The sequence below is a fragment of the Streptopelia decaocto genome (genome assembly GCF_964273445.1).
Source record: "Streptopelia decaocto genome assembly, chromosome: 3".
Lineage (NCBI taxonomy): Eukaryota > Metazoa > Chordata > Aves > Columbiformes > Columbidae > Streptopelia > Streptopelia decaocto.
This window is the reverse complement of record NC_138656.1, coordinates 22,692,627-22,712,384: the sequence shown is the minus strand read 5'-3', so window position 1 is coordinate 22,712,384 and position 19,758 is coordinate 22,692,627. Positions and strand designations below refer to the sequence as shown.

General features: G+C 37.9%; 1 protein-coding gene across 12 annotated transcripts in view; it reads right to left on the bottom strand.

Annotated features, from left to right (window-relative positions):
* ESRRG (estrogen related receptor gamma) overlaps positions 1 to 19,758 on the bottom strand; it is a 404,778-nt gene that overhangs the window by 122,199 nt on the left and 262,821 nt on the right. For all 12 annotated transcript variants that reach the window (XM_082049951.1, XM_082049949.1, XM_082049944.1 and 9 more), the window contains one exon: positions 3,791 to 4,206. In XM_082049951.1, coding sequence (XP_081906077.1) covers positions 3,791 to 4,206 — 416 coding nt within the window. The remainder of the gene's footprint in view (positions 1 to 3,790; positions 4,207 to 19,758) is intronic.

Here is a 19,758-nt window from a genome sequence, read left to right as displayed (position 1 = left end):
CTATCATACTTTTACTGAAAGCAAGAATACCACTTCGATCCACTTGAAGAAATGTTTAAGTTACAGGCACTGAATAATTACGTATTATTAATGCAAAATGTGTATTTACTAGTCTTTATGATAATTGAGCAAATAAAACGATGAGAAATGTATTTACACTAAATATTCGCTATAAAGTAGCTAGTAAGTACAAGACTTCTGTGCTGAAAACAAGACCTTGCACCCAGCTGACAACAGAAAATTCTTTTTTTCTTCCTTTCTTTTAAGGAAAGCTTGGAATTTTCAAGATAATACAGAGCACAGCAAAAAACTGTGGAGAGACCCTAAAAATCAATGTACTATTTTTAGACGTTGCTATTTTCTACTGTCCCTGATGTTAAGCCAATTTTGGGGAGATTTGGCTGCGTGTGTGTTTCTGTGAGACATTTGCAATCAGCCACCCTGTAAATTATCCCAGAAGCAAACTGAGAGCTGCAGCTGAGCAAGTACGAGGCTGAGCAGAGAGAACATCCAGTTCTCCCATCCCTTATATTTCACAAAAGGAGGCAGAACATCATTAGATTCTACTACAACCCAAGAAGAAAACAATTCTAATATATTGAGCTGTTTTTTTGGTGGGTTTTGTTCTGTATTTTTTTCAGCCAGGTAACTTCTTGTTTCTATTTTTTTTCTAATATTCTTGATTTTTATCACAATCCATGCATTCTTTACCACAGTCCCAAACGTATTTCTGTGCTATGTTAAAAATATATATGGGAAAAGACAAAATTACTCCTTCCCATAATTCAAAACAGGGTTCATTTAATTTCTTTACTTTTAAGAAAATTAGCAGGGATTGCAAGAGGCAGGAAGAAGAAGAGAAATCTGTCAGCCAAGAACGGACATTTTTTAGACTAAATTGCTCTCATCTGAAAGGGAATGATAATGTCCATTACCCTTAAAAAGAGGTGTATACTCTACATTAGAGCAAAATTCACCTAATGTAAGGGGCTACTAGGTCTCCTGTGATGCACTTCACTTCTGTGCTGGTTCTCTGAACAGCTGCCTGTGGCTTTCACCTCCTGAGATTTCAAAAGACTCCTTTGAAATGGAAAGACTCCCACTGACTTAGTGGAAAGGACAACAGGCCTGACATAAACACAAGATGTGCTTCATAATGTGACTTTATCAGCTCAGCCTTGCTCTCACTGAAGTCAGGGCAGTCTTGTCCATGACTTCAACAGGAGTTTCCATGAATCTGAGCTAATTTAGTAATTCAGGAATGTTAAACAAGAAAAGTTTGGTAATTCAAATGTTCTTTTTCACTGAATCTATAATTAAGTATCCATCACATTAAATTATTAGCATCTAAAATAAGCAATTCTTTGAGCCAAGACATTATCCTTATATATGATCACTTACGATATTTGACTCTTCAATTACTCTGGCTTACTGTTCTATAGTTACAACTTTTTTTCTGTTTTCTTTTTTGCAGTTAGGCCATAACCAATTTATTTTAAAAACAAGCAGAGAAAGAATGTGATTTGAACCAGGAAGTGAAATGGTATGGGGAAGAACAACCTCTAGGAACACTAGGACTAAATTCTATCATTTAGAGAAAAAAAACCTGAGGGCAATTATTCTTCACGCAAGCTTAAAGGTAGAATTTGCCCATTTAAAACATGAGAAGTAGTTTTCCTTATATAATTCTTGTCCCAGTTTGATTCATCAAAGTAAATGCCTTCCATGGATGGTATCTGAAAACTCCTAGTTGACATGCCAGTTTAGTCAGCACCATTACTGAAGATGCTGCCATGACATTATGATGTTAACATACTTCCTATTCTTAGATTCTTCATTATTGCTTTTCCATTCGAAGCTTGGTTTTGCCTTACTGCATATTTTTTTTTGTCTTCACAGCACTGTCACCTGCTGAGGCAGCTAGTGCTCTAACCCTACTGAGACTTTTTGCACAGCTGCCAGTTCTAACTTGAGCTGTGTGGCCAAGTCCAGGTTGCTAATCTGGAGGATGACGTCCCTGCCTTGTGCTTCCGTGCCCAGAAACTTGCTGTCTATGATGCGGCATAAAATTGCAGGATACCTATTACTGCCAGAAGTCAACACTTCAATCAGTTAACATTTCTGTGGAATTTTTTTCATGCTTAAAATACAACTAAAATAATCATGCATCGATTCAGTTCTGTAGGCCAGCTATTATATAGCAATTAAATACCATTTATAAAAACAGAGTTGCTAGTTGAAGTTGGTGCTTGAAGTTTAGCGACCACAAAATACAAACTGCTTCAGTGGAAACATTTTTTGAGCTTTTCTGAAAATGTTCTTGAAGGTCAAGTGAAATCACCTACCTCTTTTTTTTACTTTTTCCAAAACAAAGACTTAAAGTGAACATACTGTTTCTGCATATGCGCTCATTTTATGTATGAATCCAGGTCACTACCAGTTTTCACAGGTATGTTTGTTTCCTGGTTGCAAACATTGTAACACTCAGCTCCATCAGAACAACTGCAGTTTAATGTTTCTTTTTAGTGGCTGTATGGCCATCATAAAATGGGTGCTCCATGCTGGTAGAAGGCCCAAATCCCCAGTGGTAAAATGGATGACAAGAGAATAAAATAGCTATTGCCTCAGCAACGGATAAATTAAAATAGCATTCATTATTTTTCCTTATTAACTTTTCATTAAATATGGAAGTACTTTATTTAAGAGATCTTGACCAAATCTTTCAAATTTGGGGTTATGTGAAATTAGAAACAGAAACTAACTTTATGCTCCTTATCACGACTCCTTTAAAAAAAATAAAACTATATCACCAGCTTGCATTGTCTTTCCTCAGATTTCCAGGTGCTCAACATCTATGAAAATCAAGCAGGTTTTATTGAGGAGTTTAAATTTGGACTTAGCAACCTAATTTTAGTCTCTGAAGTTTGAATTTAATTTAATGTGACACTGTATGCCTGTACAGGCCAAGCTTGGCCTCATGTTCTTTAAATAAAGCACCTTCAATTTCACTTGAAAGGATGATATCTAAATCAAAGTAGATGGTTATTTTGTCTCCATTGGTTCTGAAGCCAGAACAAGTGTTTATGCAAATTATCCCATTCGTACTAATTTATGCCAAAATATGTGGCGTATTTGTAACAGGTATTAAGAGCAGATTAGTACAAAGTACTGGGCAGAGATCACAAGCTGCCAACTTACTCTCCTTAGAATGTGACCTTACAGATATTTGTTGAACCTCTTTAAGGCCACTGTATATCGTGTATGGGTGAAAGACCAGCTATTAATACACTGATATGCACAAAGCACTACACCATTGCATTTGTTCCAACTTTATATGCCCTGATGCTTTAACAAAAATAAACTGGATTTCTGCAACAATGTAAGTATGGTAGTGGTGTAATTAGGAACAAAAGCACGAATCCTGTGTGCCAGCTACAAGGCATGTTCAAGAAGCATCCATAACAACCTTCAGAAAACAATGTGTTTTCTTCACAATACTCATTTATGGGAATCCATGAGAAAATTGTACAGAAGATGCACTGGAAGATTCCAGTGTTTTTCTCTTTTTCATAACCAAAACAAACATGGCAGCAGGCTTATCATGACAGACAGAACTTCCGAAGAAGCCCAAAGGGGCTTTTTGTTGAGTAACATCTGTAGGACCAAACACTACAAAGAATGAAAAGGTACAGTCTGAAGTCCTAACAAGATTTAGTCAAGGATTGTGCTATTTCACTTTGAGGGGAAAAAAAAAAAAAAAAAAAAAAAAGAAGTTTAAAGGATAACTAACCTTGAATTGTCCTCTTGAAGAAAGCCTTGCAGGCCTCGCAGGAAGCCACTCCATAGTGGTACCCTGATGCAATATCACCACACACCAAACACAGTCTTTTGGGCATCGAGTTCAGCATATATTCACACTTGGTCTGTGAATCTTCAGCGATGGTACTGGAGCAGTCATCATACCGTTTCCTGACCGGCCCGTTGCCCCCGAGCCCTGTGGCCGAAGGGTAGAGTGGAGGTGAGTCCAGCCCGTTCTGATGTCCATTCATGGTGGAACTGTAGCTCCCGCTGGCGTCTGAGGAGCCACCGGGGCTGTGGTGGTTGATGCTGTCCGTCAGAGAGGCAGGGCTCGACGGTTCCGTCTTGATATACGACGAACAGCTAGAATCAATGTGTCGATCTTTGCTTGACATTCTGCAGAGAAGCCTGTAGTGGGGAGAGAGAGAGAGAAGAATCTGTGTATTAAAGACAGTGCTCTTTAAGGCTGCTCTGGAAGGGTTAGGGACTGCACATCATTCATTCATTAGTCAATACCTCTTGTTCTACATGAAGGTAATCAGCATAAGGGCATGACAGAGCTTTGTCAAAGCTCCAGACAGGCAGTAAACACAAACTTTAAAGAGACCAAATCGGTCTGTTGTCCCCTCCACCTGCCCTCTAGGCTAAGTATCAATTTCACATCAACTCTACATTCTGAACTTGTCATCTACCAGGTCAAAAAATTTTAAAAATCCTATTAGATGACTTGGCCATTAAATGTCTTCCTTTTTCCATCAGTACTTTCCTTCTGTAAATTCTGTCATTATGAGGAACAAATATTTCCAAGTTTGATCACATAAATGTTCTGCTCTGTAATTAATATTTGTCAAGACACTTGACTAAAATACATATCCATCTTCTATTGATCTGATCCCAGAATTAAAGAGCAGTCTCCCATAGTCTTCTTTTTTCTTTATTAATATTGCTTTATTATAGATACAGCTATTTAGTTAAGGAGTAACACATCAACTGGGTACTCTAACAAATAATTAAGGCTGGACTCCATTTTCACAAAATCTAAGTGAAATGATTCATTAGCTCTGGCTGCAATTACTTTCTAGCCATTATCCTCAGACTAACCAGTAATAACTATGCCACTATCCCATATATCTGCAGCTCTATAGGATCTGACATTTTACGTGTTTCATTCCTGGATTAAAAAAAAACTTATTAGAGGAAATTTCAGATAGAAGTTTTGTGTTTCAGAAGGTGAGATTCTGTCTTCTAGGTTCTCACATTTTCAGAATAAAGCATCTGAAATAAAACCAAATAACATTTGATCTGACAAATTAGTACCTTCTACAGGGGGGAAAAAAACCCCAAAACATTTTGTCTATTACGTCCATAAGTTTTTTATTATTTATTTTTGGGAGTATTTTGGGGAGAACAAGGAACAAAAATAGTAATTAGAAAGCTCTGAATCAGATACTATCTTCGTGTTCTACAGCTCTGATTGAGACCACAGTAGCAAATGGCATAGCCAGCATTTTTCTGACAGAAGCTGACAAAGTACAGATGACAGTTATGAGCATTTCTCTAGAAACATTACCAGTAGAAAAGCAACTACCCTATAAGGCCACCCACCTGGAGCTATGCATTCATGCTTTCAAAGCAAATGCATAAGCCCAGACAATTAGAATGACTTAACACTCTAAAATAATTTTTGAGATCTTGTGTTTGATTTTTCACCTTTTCATGGTATGTAAAAAAAAAAAAGTAAAAGAATAAAATCAATTTCTACTTCAAGATCTAGAATCAAATTCAACAACAGAAAAGAGACACAAATCCAGAGAATTGGCTTCCTTTTTACGAGGGAAATTGAGATCAACGCCTGACCCTTCATTAAAGACACAAGCTTAGCATGAGATTTACCCTAAAATCAGTGCTCACAGATTTTATTTAGGTCCTCTCCGTTGTTGTAATTTTTACTGTAAAATTCTATTGAAAACAAACAACACACGAGTTTGGAAGACAGCCAGGCTGATGTGCAGAAATGTTACCCTCCAAACTTAAAATCAGGACTTATTTGAGGGAGGTGGAAGGAGCAAGCTATCTGGTGTCAGCAAATAAACCAAGGAAATGGGAAGGTTAAAGCCATGAAAATATCTTATTACATTGGACCACCTGCTTGTGTTGTCCTTTCCTCAAGAACTGGAGGGGGGAAAATCCCCTTGCCAGCCTGCAGTAGCGTGTGCCTTTTCTTCTGCATCTGCTGCCTTGTAGCCGTCGCTGTTAATGAGTGCTGTAATTAATAGATAGCTCTCTCTTGTCTCTCTACTTGCACTCTGGGCTAAGCACTTTTCTCAAGTCAACATTTGAAAGCAAGCGGGTCGGCACTGACTTACAGCAGCTCTGCGAATTCCTTTTAATTTAGAGCACTTACACCACCACTCCACTTATTACCTTATAATTACTGGACTGCTCTCACATACATTATGATCTTAGACTAGAGTTAGAAGTTATTAGGGTACTAAAACACGGTGTCTCTCTGTCTCTCCTCTTTCCCTGACACGGAATTTTATACAGGTATGATTAAAAACATTAATTAACTTTCACATTCTACCAACTTATTTTTTACATTACTTTTCTATACACTAAGGTCCTTTTATTGACTAAACAGGTACTTGGTCTCTTTCATGTCCCTGCTGCTGAGACTCCACATAATAAGTCTCAAAATGCAGCAATAGGAGTCACTATCTATAGTCTGTCATAACCAGCGTGATGGCACATTCTTGCTGAATACTCTCACTGCCTTTTTTTTTTTTCTCTAATTTGTGCAATAATGAGCTCGAATGTCACCCTTCCCTTCTTAGAAAAACCATTTGCAATTAATTAGTTGTCCAAATGCATGTTGTCTTAACCAGCGAAAAAGTGGATGCCTCCCACTCTAAGCGGTCAGAACCAAAACATAATCTCAGTTCTATAAGCATTAAAATCTTGATCACCAGTGTTACTTAGGCTAAAGCCAGTCTGCTGATGCTTCTGAAGCAGCAGTTTCTGGTACTGACCAAGACAGAGCTGCTTTTAGTTACAGCTGTCACAGTACAGACTGGATTGGTGCATGCTGGCAAAGCACAAACGCAGTTAAATCATTAACCATTCCAAAAAAACCCACAACAGTGCCTGACTGACACAAACTTCCTCAGTTCCCCGAAGACGAACCAGAGACAAGGCTGGGTACTGCCTGTGGATGGGCAACAGACACCTACTGCTTTCACTCCTGCCTTGCTGAAGCACATCTGAACGAAAGTAATTCAAGAGCCATCTTATAGGGATGGCAGGTGGGACCACCATTAAATTATCATGCTGAACATTTGGAATAATGCCTAAGCTAGACTTCTGTAAAATCCCTCCCTCAGTTCCCTCCTAATTACTACTTAGCTAGCTTGTTATACTGAAGAATTCCTAGACACCATTGCATTATAGTCTAAAACTACAGTCGGAGCTTAATTCTCTCTTCCTCTCTGTGTCTGAAATTCTACAGCTCTATTATTCAAGCCTGAAATATTCACAACTATCTATAAATTCAATTGTCAGCCAGTGGGTTTTATTCTAGACCTCACTTCAATCTAAAATTAGAGGCACTAAAATTCACATTAACTCTAAGAGGAATGTAGTGAATAAGACTTTATTTCAAAAGAACACCTTTTTGTCAGAAAGAGCTATTTTCGAGATGATGGCTTTATCTGCATTCAAAGAGAATAAGCCCAATTCCACATTGTGCTGTTAATGCAAAATTTTCAGGTCACATTGGATTAATAAAAATCTAAATTTAGTTAAGGTTTATGAATAGAAATAACATGTGTCGTATAAAAACGTACAGTATTTATTTTAAAGCCTTGGTGGGGTTGTTTTGTTTTTTTTTCTTTACTAGATTTGAAGTCAAATAAATGGCAGCTTCATTTGTGGTGGGCTGTTCTCAGCTACGTTCTCTAACAACTGGTAGCTCTCAGATAAATTTTCCTTTCAATAACTTTAGGGAAAGTAACTAGTCTGTTCTAGAAGCATTTCTATGCCCATATACAAGAGAAACTATAAAGGATGCTGCAAGCCTTGAGTAATGTGCAATACATAGTGTGACTCTTCACATCTCTACTAAATTTACTTCACAATCTTTTCATTTAAGTACGATCTGGATCCAGTCACTGTTGGCAGAAAGGTACAATGACAAAGTACTTCAATATGGAACTCCTGCTTTATAATGGTCTTAAACAATAGCGAATAAATTGTCATGCTATGCGCTTATGAAAGGTTGAATATATTAAGAATTTATTAATGCAATCACACTCATATTTCCATCTACCTGCCACATGACTAATGATATTGACAGTGCTGACACTGGCTAAATCAGTATCAATATACAATTGGAGTGCAAAAATTAACTGCATCTGATTACAGTATATAGCCTTAAAAAAGAAAGCTTTCCCATTCGAGCCACTGGTAGCTCTTCATATTCCACCCATACATGCAACTGGTTTGAAATGTTACTTTTCCCTCATCTCGCTTATTACGCATACCTAAAGGAGGTCAAAACAACATGCCAGTATTTCATAATCTGTTAATACATTTCTTGCTCAGTTTTCAAGTAGGAAGAGCTCTGCTTACAGCATCATTTGCTACTTCAGAGCTGCACTGGAGGTTTCAGAGACAGTTATAATTAGTCACAATAATTAGTGTGAGCACCTTTACTATAGACCAGCACAAAAGTCCACTTTCACCTACACATGAAGTTTTTCTTTTCTCGAAGAGAGAATTACCCTATTTCCATAAATGTCAGAATAGGTTATTAGCAGTTGACATTTTTAATGACAGCTATTACGTGGGAGCATCAGCAAGGCAGCTGTTATTATGCACACCTAGGTACTTTTTACGCTAACAGTGCAATCCATCTGATTTTCCTCCACTACATTCCTCCAACTCACACAGATGTCAAACAAAAAGGTCTTAACTTGTTATCCTCATATTTAAACTATGAAAACCAATGCATGAAAGAAAGTCTTTGTCTCAGTGACACAGCAAGACTGTAGCAGAGTCAGGAATGGAAGCCAGCTCCTTGCTTTGACCGTAAAGGCATTTCCTCTCAAATACTGTACTTACTTTCAGTATCATTTCACAGGTCTGCACCAAAATCAATAGACAGAAAATACTGAGGCATGTACCAGTGATTTCCCATACTCTGCTTCTCTGAGCATAAGAGGAAAAAAATATTTGTGTGGAAAGAAATGAAAACATTGCTTCTTGCACCAATGCCTATGACAACACCCCACGACTTTCACCAGGTTCTGTTAAAGACCTGAGTAACAACTTTAGCTGAACTGCTTTGCATTGAGCTTTTTTTTTTTTTTCCTTCAGCTAATTGCACTCTAGTAAAGTGGCAAAATGTGAATCACTTAGTAGGAAAATGGGCACCAGCTGCTATTGTCAGAGAATGGAGATGCCGAAGAAAAGGAAAGTGACTGAATGAAGTGTCATGTCAGAAATCAACGGTGCAACGTGTGATTTGAGAAAACATGACTACTTTACAGAGACAGGGTGTCATTATGGCATCACAGTAATACGATGCTTTGACAACTGCTGGGTCTAACATATCATCATTGCATTAAGGTGCACTGGCTTAGTTGGGGGAAGGAAAAGAAAGGATTTCTTCTTTTAATAAGAAATATTGTAAGGCCTGCTTGGTTAACCCAGTGGATGAGATCATTAATTGTGAAGTATTACTGATCTTCTATGCATGCAAAAACACAACTGTTTATGCATTAGGTCTTTACGTACAACCATGCAGGAAAGAGTACCCTGTGCAAAACAGAATGGCTGTGGTGGGTTTGGTTGTTTAAACAAATGCTGAATGTTTCATTGTTTTTTGTAATTTCTTCTTTATGTTTTCTTGAAACCTTCATCACCACCTTAGTAAGAGAAAGTAAAGCAAGCCAATGACTTCTTCCAGAGCAACTGTCATAGCCACTAGCAAGCGGAACAGAAGCTGCAATGCTTGAAGCCATCATGTTGTTAGTGGCGGCAGCGGCCTGAGTTAGCTGACGATTGCTGACAGAGGATCCAGCTTCCCAAGCAGCTATTACTGTGCTGGATGCCTCTCCCAAGCTCTGCCAAAGTGCCTCCTACACACAGGGCAGCGGAAGACTGCGCTGCTGCTTGGTCATCTTTAGTTTAACAAAACAAGCCATTATCTGGGCCCTTCACATTTGCACTTAATTTGAGAGGCTGCACTTTGTTTGTCTTTTTTTGTGTTGCTTTTGAAAAATACAATTTTCAAGTGGCTGACTTGCAACTACTGCAGGCCCTCCAAAATGAGAAGGAATTATTTTACCCTCTCCTCCTTCTCCTACAGTATAAAAATATTCATTATTGCTTCCCTTTCTATTTCACATTGATTCCCTGTGCTTCCTGGTTGATAAACTTTGTTAACAAGAAGGAAATGATCCTGAGATACTCAAATGTGTTGCAAATTATCACTGTTGACAGCTTCTACGTTTAAGGATTACATCTGATGCAACAATGCATACTAGTGTCATTTGTCTTTAGCTCATTTCCTTGGACCTATTTCAACTGAGGGTGAGCATCTCTTGTTTATAGCTCTAAATACTGTAAGTGAGCAACTGGCAAATCAATAAAACTGTTAAATGCATAATAATACTGTGTAATTACTTACATGATGTTTTGCACAATTAACTGTCTGAGGTGTTCCTTGATATAATGGATACTCAGAGTATGGAATAACCTATAAGCCTATAAAACACACCCTGCTTATACAAACAGAAATTATGTTTAAAACTCTCATTCTAATAATCCAAATCAGGCTTTGGCACTATATGACAGAAAGCCTTCCTTTCCTGCCAAGTCTAAATCAATTCTTATGGCATTACTTCACAACTAACGTGATATTTCACTGATGATAACTATTATGCTGATTACTTGGAAGTAATATAGTAATAGCAAAAATACACTTAAACAAACTACCGCTATTTAATCAATATTATTGAGACAAACTAAGTGTTTTAATAAGTCTGCATAGATGCACTAATGCTGGTTTAATTAAATGTATCCTTAGACATGCACAAGCTCTGCAGCATACAGATCCTACGGTTTGACAGACCGTAACATTACTCTTCTGAACTTAAAAGCTGAAGCACTTATAGCCAACAGAATTCAAATCTTTTCAGACTGCAAAATGATTATTCTTTACATCAGGTACACTTTTGGAAACAAAAAGTGAACAAGAAAGAATGCTCAAAATCCTTGCACCTTTGAGCCAAAACACCAGACATCTGAAGATTTACCCACCCTCAGTAACACAGTAGTGCAAGGCATCCAATATATGTGACTGCAACACACAAAAACAAACAAACCAACCAAACTCCAACTGAAAAGCAAAAATTAAAACTGACATTAAAAGAAAAAAAAAAAAAATCCAAACACCACCACACAAAATCGACCTTTATTGTTGCATGTGTGTATGCAACAAATATCTTATTAACTGTGCTAGGCACTACTACTAGCAGGCTATCACCACAGAAAATTTCCTGCAGAAAAATTTGCCTGCTTCTACAGATTTCATGTATTACAAGCAGGAAAAGATGCTTTTTTGGTACGCTGATTAAGTTTTCAGGTACTTTTAAAAAAAAAAAAAAAAGGCAAACACTGGAGAGAAGGGAACACAAGAAGTAGATGGCACTTAAAATGAAAATTATTCTCGAATGCCTGAAAGTTATACAAAAATGTATAATTTTGTATTTTGTGTACATACTATGGTTCTGGTACAACTTAAACCTCAGTAAATACTGCATATTCCCACTTAATTTTTAGGTTTCTCTTTTTCTCCTGTGTTTCCTAACATTTTTACATAGTTAGAACATGCCTATTGTTTGGGTTACAACCATATAATCAGAAAACTTTACGACTTCCTTTCTGTCATTTACTGGTCTCTAGCCTAATGTTACATCTTTTTTGTTGCCTCAAATGAGTCAGCTCCTCAGTGCCTGGAGAGCTGCACAAACTCCCACTAAGAGACTTCAAACAGTTTCAACTGTCTGTGGTATCACAAGTATGACAGCCAAGTTTCTTCATATGAAATTCAGTATATTGATCAGGAAGAGTAAGATTTTATATCTCTATTTTCAAAATGCAGCCTTAACGATTTTAATTCACATCACATGCTGGAAGATAGCAAATCTCTGGTTAAGAAGTTAGGTGTTTTTCTGTGATGGAACATCGTTTTCCTTGTCGTTATACTCCAGTGGTATCAGGTGGAGTCCACCTGATGTCTCCAGCCCCCAGAGGGCATAGTGTGAAGTGTCAAGGAGTCATCTAATGATTAATTGTGAGGATTCTTTTTATTAAGAGAAACCAACTGGAATAGCAAGAGAAAAGAAAATGCTACATTCAGCTACTTCAAGGGAGAAAAATACAAAACTACAAAAATAAGTAAAGGTTTATTCAGTAACATAACAGCCTTTCTAAAGAGGGATTATATTGAAATGATTACAGCATCAAAAGCAGTTACTTGCACCAGTCAGAAAGCCTGTACTACAGATCAGAGAGACATAGCTGTCATTCATCACTTTCCAACAGGAAAATGAAGACAAAAAAATGCCTTCAGTCTCAAGAGAGAGTCAAAGTTTGCATCATCAGATTTTTCACAATTTCTATCAGCGATTCCTTCCGTGGCTGAAAGGCAGCATGTAGGTGTGCGCACACCACGCACCTGTCTCCCCACCCAGCTCCCCCACCGATTTTCTGCAGATTTGTAACAGAATTGTAATTTGCCAGCTGAGCTCTGTTAAATTGGCGAAGTGATTAGAAAGAACATACCAGAAATAGTATCAGAGAGTGAGCGTCTTAAAAGACTCAGGACTAAAACTTCTAAAGCAAGTGATCCATCTCCCACCCCCTCACTCAGCGGGCTCCTGCGTCCTTTCCTCCCAGCCACACGCCACCGGTTTAAATCCCCCACACACGTACACATGCACACGCACAGGCAACCAAAAAGCTACTTGGCGAGTTGGAAAATGACGTTTTCCTGCAATCAGTGTTTAAGTGAATGTTTGTCCCAGTGTGTTACACCATGCTGTCAGCTAGCAGCAGGGAGTCGTTGAGTTGTTACTACATTTCATTTGACTGCCAGTAGGAAGCTTTATTTCTACCAACTGTTAGTTGCCAGCTCTAAGGATCTTCTCATACTTTGAGAGGGGTTTATTTATTTTTTTTTTTAGATGCAATCCATCATTTTTCTCTTTCAGTCTGAGGACTTCCAGTGTGCGGCAAAAGCAACTCTACGTCTCCATGCATCACAGCAGTCTCTTCACTTACACTTGCTGCTTTAAAAGCAAAAAAGTGCGAGTATTAAGTCAACTATAAGCCGATCCTGACACACATCAGAAAAGTGATTTTTATATCTGGACACCTGAATGAGAGGTGCAAAGATGAATATTTACATAAGCAAACTGAAGCAGGGGAATTTTATTCTCATCTTTTCTGAAAAATGTGGGATTAGAGACTGGGGAAATAAGCATGGAGAGATGACCTGGGTGGATTTTCCTTCCAAGGAGAGCTTTTGCTATCCAGATCTTTACATGCTTCCAAGACAGAGTTTTTAGTGGGGCTTTCTGTTTCCTTGTTTATTATTCACGTATATCCTGATAGGTTTCTCCTCTGTCAAATAAGATCCTATAACTTTAACGGTTGTTTACAATGCTTCCTCTTCCTACACAATAATGATGATTTTGATAATTAGGATCTAATTATAATGGATCTGACAACAACTTCCAACAATGAAAAGCATCTTTAGAAAAATGAAAGCATATGCGTGAATAGAGCAGGGAGGTGGGGTGGGGGAGAGAAATACATTCCTATGAGACAGCCTGAGAACTCAGGCTGAATGGAAAAGTAATTAACACTAAAGAGCTAAAACTGTAATTAAAGAAAATTTCATTAAAGGAAGGCAGGTGATTCCACTTTCCTAAATATGACAAGGTGCTGTATAAAAATAAAATAGCAGCCGGTTTCAGTGAGTGGAGCAGGAAAGCCATGTCTTTAACCAGATCAAATTCTCGAAATTGGCTGTCAAGACGGGATTGTTGTGATTTATACCCGTCTATCAAGCGCATGAAAGAGAGAGACAGGAGAGGAAAAGAGGCAAGCTGCTGTCGCTTCCATTCGCAAAGCACCTTTAATTTCCACGGCACCATCTGTTACCAAATCTAATTCACATTCCCTCCTAATCTGGTTTAGTTCTGTAATACTAATTCTTCCACTACTCTTATGAACATCACTCTCAAGAAACAGCTTTGGTTCTGGGTTGGTAAAAAAATTGATTATTATACAGCTAAGGTTCTGGTGACTTAAGTGAAGCATGCTGCCCATTAAAATGCACTTCTGGTAAAAGGATTTGTTTCCAGTCAGTGCAGACATACAGAATTGCTCACGTTTGAAACAAGTCATGGGGGAAGGAGGGGAAAGGAAAAAGAGAAAAAAAAAAACATAAAAATCACAGCTGACGACAGAAAAGTAGGCTGTGGACATGAAAGCAGAGGTTGTCATAAAATACAATTGTTGTCAAGTTTAGTCCCTTTCAGTACTGGCTATAAAATCACTTTGTCACGGTCTCATATTGAAAGCTTGAAACTGTATTTTTGCTAAGGAAACTAAAAGGAGTGAAATGTAAGATTCTACGCCAAAGAAAATATTTCTTTCAAATGACGAGATGCAAATGCCTGTAGGAAACCAAAAAGTAGGGACAAAAAGTGAAAGAGGTTTAGAACAGTCTCCTAAGTGCCATGGTCTACTCTGACCTGTGTGATGCCGACAAAAATCCCAATCATTTTTGTGGGACTTGGAAACGAAGCAAAGGCCGAGGCGGTTCCTGCGGCAACGCGTCTGCAGACCGGCAGTCCCGCATCTGCTGCGTCCAGGGGTGACTCAGCTTTGCTCTTGCACCCACATAAGACACCTTGACCAGGTCCTCTCAAAATCAACGCACCAAGGAAAAAAAAGACCTAGACAAATATTACTACTAATAACATTATGTTACTACTTATTAATAATGTTCATCATTTACGTATTGATTTTAACACAGACCTTAAACCGCATTTCCTGGCAGTACCACTACCTCCCTTTTACACAGCATGGAACAGAACCAAGGTCTTGGGGAATCCCAATCCACCATATTTTGCCTTTCTATTCCCCCCCACCCCCGTCATGGCTTTGATGAAAACATGCCTTGGAAGTCTGATTATTTATTTCTCAGAAGGGAACTTGCCTTGAACTTCCAGAAATTAGACTCTTCTTCTTTTTAAATATATTATTTTTCTAAATGGAAAACTTATTTTAAGGCTAAATTAAATCTCTTCTTATTCCTACATTAAAATGTTTGTTTTTTTCTGTTAAAATAATCCAGATTTCTTTCTGTGTAGCCTTTCCAAAAATAAAGCCTATGGCAAAATGGCTTTAGCCAGCACGCAGGGTAATGTGTGAACAATGTGTAGCTGTGAACAGCCCAAGGTTTTTATGCATTTAATTTTTTTTAAGGATTTGAAACGTAAGAGGCAGACAATACCAAGAAAAAATATACTTTGATAGAACAGTACTACTCCACAAAAAGCAAAAAGGACTGCTAGTTTTCAATATATGAAACACTAATGCATAACCAAATTCTTGGCAAAAGAAAATATTACAAATTTGTAACTGCTGTGAAACATCTACGAAAAGAGACATCGGTTCTAAAGATGTACATGAATTCTGAAGAAGTCTCCTCCTGCAATATCACTGCTTGATTCTCCAGTCACTTAAATCATGTGGGTAGTTTTATAAACGGTGTTGGGTTTGTTATTTTAATGGGAAGAGCAGGTAAACCAAACCAAAATCAAATTTGTTCCAACTACAGCACATCTGCCATTCATTGTGGGTCAAAACCTTGGGTACAGGGGAATAGACACAGCAACTCAGAAGCTCTGCAAATTTCTACTAGCTAATAGTGTTATTCTCCAGCCCAGCCTGGGATTTCAGAGGGTCTAAGGTCCTGATACTCTGATATGCAAGATGCAAGTGGATTACCATGACCTACTTCACCCAAAGAAAACCACACTGACATCAAAGGGCTCAGAGGGCATAGCAGTATATATATTTATTATTATTATTTTCTTTTTTACACTAAAGCATTTGACTGATCTGAGCTCTGTCTGTTAATGCACAACATTTCTATTTCTACACTATAAAGTCCCTTAATATCTGTAAATCATAGATAGAATTACAGAATAGTTTGGGTTGGAAGACACCTTCAAAGCTCATCTAGTCCAACGCCCTGCAATGAGCAGGGACATCTTCAACCAGATCAGGTTGCTCATTGCCCCGTCCAGCCTGGCCTGGAACATCTCCAGGGATGGGGCATCTACCACCTCTCTGGGCACCCTGGGCCGTGTTTCACCATCCTCACTGCAAAAAATTTCTTCCTCATAACTAGCCTGAAACTTCCCTCTATTAGTTTAAAACCATTATCCCTTGTCCTGTCGCAACACACCCTTCTAAAAAGTCTGAAAAATTCTAAGAAAAAAGAACCTCTTCCTTTGAAATCTTACACTTCATCTGTCTTGATTCTGGAAGCACTGGAAATCAAAAACAGGCAAAACTAATAGCTAAGTATGTTACTTGGGTATGGTACTGATGAACAAATCCATCACATGCTGAGATAAATCAGAGAATTTATAGAAGGAAAACACACAAAGCATAAATCTTTTCTATTCTGTCTTCGGTTTTAATGTGCGATTACTGATTTTTACAAATAAATAAAAAAACCTTTGGCTTTTCACAGTTCCTTGTTCTTCACATACTACTACGTGTAATGCAAACCTATTCATGCCATTGGGTTTACATGTCAGAGATTTGCCTCCGGATATAAGCAGAAAAGGTCAGAAAGTAAGAGCTTTCACTTTTAACATGTTTGCATGACTCCATCAAGTTTGCAGGATGAGCTTTTCACAAAGTCCTGATATGGTTTCTACTCTTTTATCTTTTGCTTTCTATTTTGGTGGGAGTCACAGGGAGTAAAGAAGGAAATACAGCATATTCAAGAAAAAATGTCTAAAGTAACAAATGTATACCAGCCCAATTATTACATTCAGAACATGGATGATGCTACTTGCAATTATAAAGCAATCATATCAATATGCTGCCATTATTGCATGCTGAACCCGTGGTTGCCTTTGTGTAAGAAGTCATTGAGAGACTGGTCCAAGAAAAGCTTTACATGAACAGATCAGCATTAGTAACTCCATATTTCAGCTGCATTTTAATGACAAACTTGCTTCAATTATGTCAACAGTATAATGTCTGGATCAAATATTTATTCCTGGTGGATCTAAAAGTCCTGCTTAAGTCAACTGTGCTTGGGCAAGCAATGAAAGACCAGTGTAAGGAGGGCATTGTATTCCAGCATTAAACTAAACTAACACAGAGGTTTGATCCTGAGAAGTTCTGTGCCACACTAGTTTAAGCACAAGTTCAAAGTGCTCAGCAAACTTGAGTATCAGCCCTGATCAGTTAATGGGAGTACAGTAACTGATAATTTCACATTTTATGTCATGACAGGACTGTGCTCTGGAATAAAAATCCATCTGCATTTCACTAAGCATCTGCCTGGAATATACAGTGAATCTGCTTCACTCCTTCGCTGGTTCTTTACATACTAAAATGGTCTGATAGCAACTGAGTCTTTATATTACCATCACTTTATGGAATGAATAGCCTAGAGTTCTAAAAAATAAACTATAAGCAGCCAAAGCAACACCAATATGTTCAAAACTTTAACTGCCCGTAGGTGGAAGCTCAATAAACTGAGGTTTTTTGTGGAGATCAGCACGAACACCTAAAGGAGGCCACTCTCATCTGCCCCTGGATGGCTGCATCAAACATACTGTCAAATCCAAAATGGGCCATCAACTGAAACATCCGTCACAGGACAACAAATATTGATAGTCAAATGATGATGTGTGATTGGCTGACTGTACATTATACAGGCATGGTTATCCCACAGGTTGTATTAAATATGAGAGCTTAAGATTTATGTTATGGGTGATAAGGCCAAGAATGCTGTAAAACTGAAAAAATATGGCAACAGTATGCAGTACATCACTACTAGGATAATTATTTATATAAAAAGTTCCCATTCTTAGACTTCCAACATGTAGGGATAAAATTCATATATTCAAAGAAGACATAATAATAACCTGTCAGCTTGTGGTGATGGATATGTTTTTAATCCAAATGACCATAGTCTCCAGTCTACCTGTCATAAAAGGCCACGAAAAATGGAATATTCCTTTCATAATTCTTTAAGTTGAAAGCGAAAAACACAGAAGCATGATAAGTGGCTCATTCCAGTGGACAGATGGACAGGCAGTAGTAAAATGTATTAATAAAAAGCACTGTTCCTTCACTAATGCTATTTTCACTTGTAACACGCTGCAACTCAGAGACAGGTAAGGTATTCCTTCCTTTGACTTACATAATCTAAATTATATTCCATACAATAAGAGATTGCTATAAAGACTAAGAAGTGTATTACACTATTTAACTGTCAATTGAAAGCAATCCTGCATGAACTAGCACAAAAGCACTTTATCTGCATCTTACTGACTTGAGGTCCTTGCTCACAAAGGTCCCCTCTGCTTAAACTCTCTGCTACTGGGAAGGAGTATCCGACCTGTATATATTAATTTCTAAAAATTCAGTCAGTCAAGGAACCCAAGGAAATTTAGTAAGTGTATCAGTCCCTTCTGAAGCAGAAGGAAAACTACGCACCCACTCCCTTTCCCCTCCACCCAGTGCACATACAAATTCACACCACATTTGCCACGTATCTTCCCCCGCCTGCATTCTTCCAGGGGTAGAAATTACAAAGAAATTTAACTAAGTTAATTTTAAGTGCTGAAAATGTAGGCAGACTGCTCAGTTATTTCATTTTAAAAGATCTTCATTTTCCCATCTGTGTTATGGCAATTTTATTACACATTCGGCAAATTTACAGTAACAAGATGTTCCCCTGACAAATTAATCACTTTTCAAGCATTTTATCATATAAATAAAATATCACCTCAAGAGAGAAAACCAGCTCAATCAGTTGATTTAAACCATCTTTCGGGGAACTCGTCTGAAACAGATTGAGCGGGTTTTTTCTGAAGAGGGACTGTGCACACATCCTCCTGGACTACCAGCTCATATGGTAAGGTTTTTCCAAATGAAAATGTTTAAGACTACCTGATAGCATGCAAGATTCTTACTGTAAGAACCTCATTGCTGCTATGACAGAACTCTATCAGGAACACAGACTCATTTAACCGAGGAACTACATCTCCCCTTAGATCACTGATAACTATTTCTGAAACAATTCTCTGGTCTTGGGCCACAATCATAAGAATCAAATATACGCATTTTTTAATAATCTGCTCTCGTGTTTTAAGAATCTCACAAAAAAAATAACACAGTTAAAACTCCAACTAGTTTTGCAGCTGATGAAACTTAAGGTGTTTTGCTTGGCTTTTTAAAATGTCCCCAGTGCTCTCTACACATTTTGGAACGTAAATTTTGTTTTTAGTAAAGAAACTGGCAACATTAGCAATGCAATACATGAACAGTAGAGAAGTGGGTTCAATTCAGGTTTTCCCAAACTAATCCTTAAAACAACTCAATACCTTTCTGGAAAGAATCTGTCACTGAAGCAATTTAACCTCTCTGCCATTTAACCTTTCTCCTTCTGCCCTGCTCCCGTCCATTCTCCTTTCCATTCAGGCACCATCAACAACAAATATAAACAAGAAGAAGAAGGACTACCTCCTCTGGTTTTGTTACTAGAATCTAAAATTGTTAAAGCCAAAAAATTTTAGCCAGATTTCTTATTTTTCACCTTGAGCTAGTACTACCAATGCAAGCTTT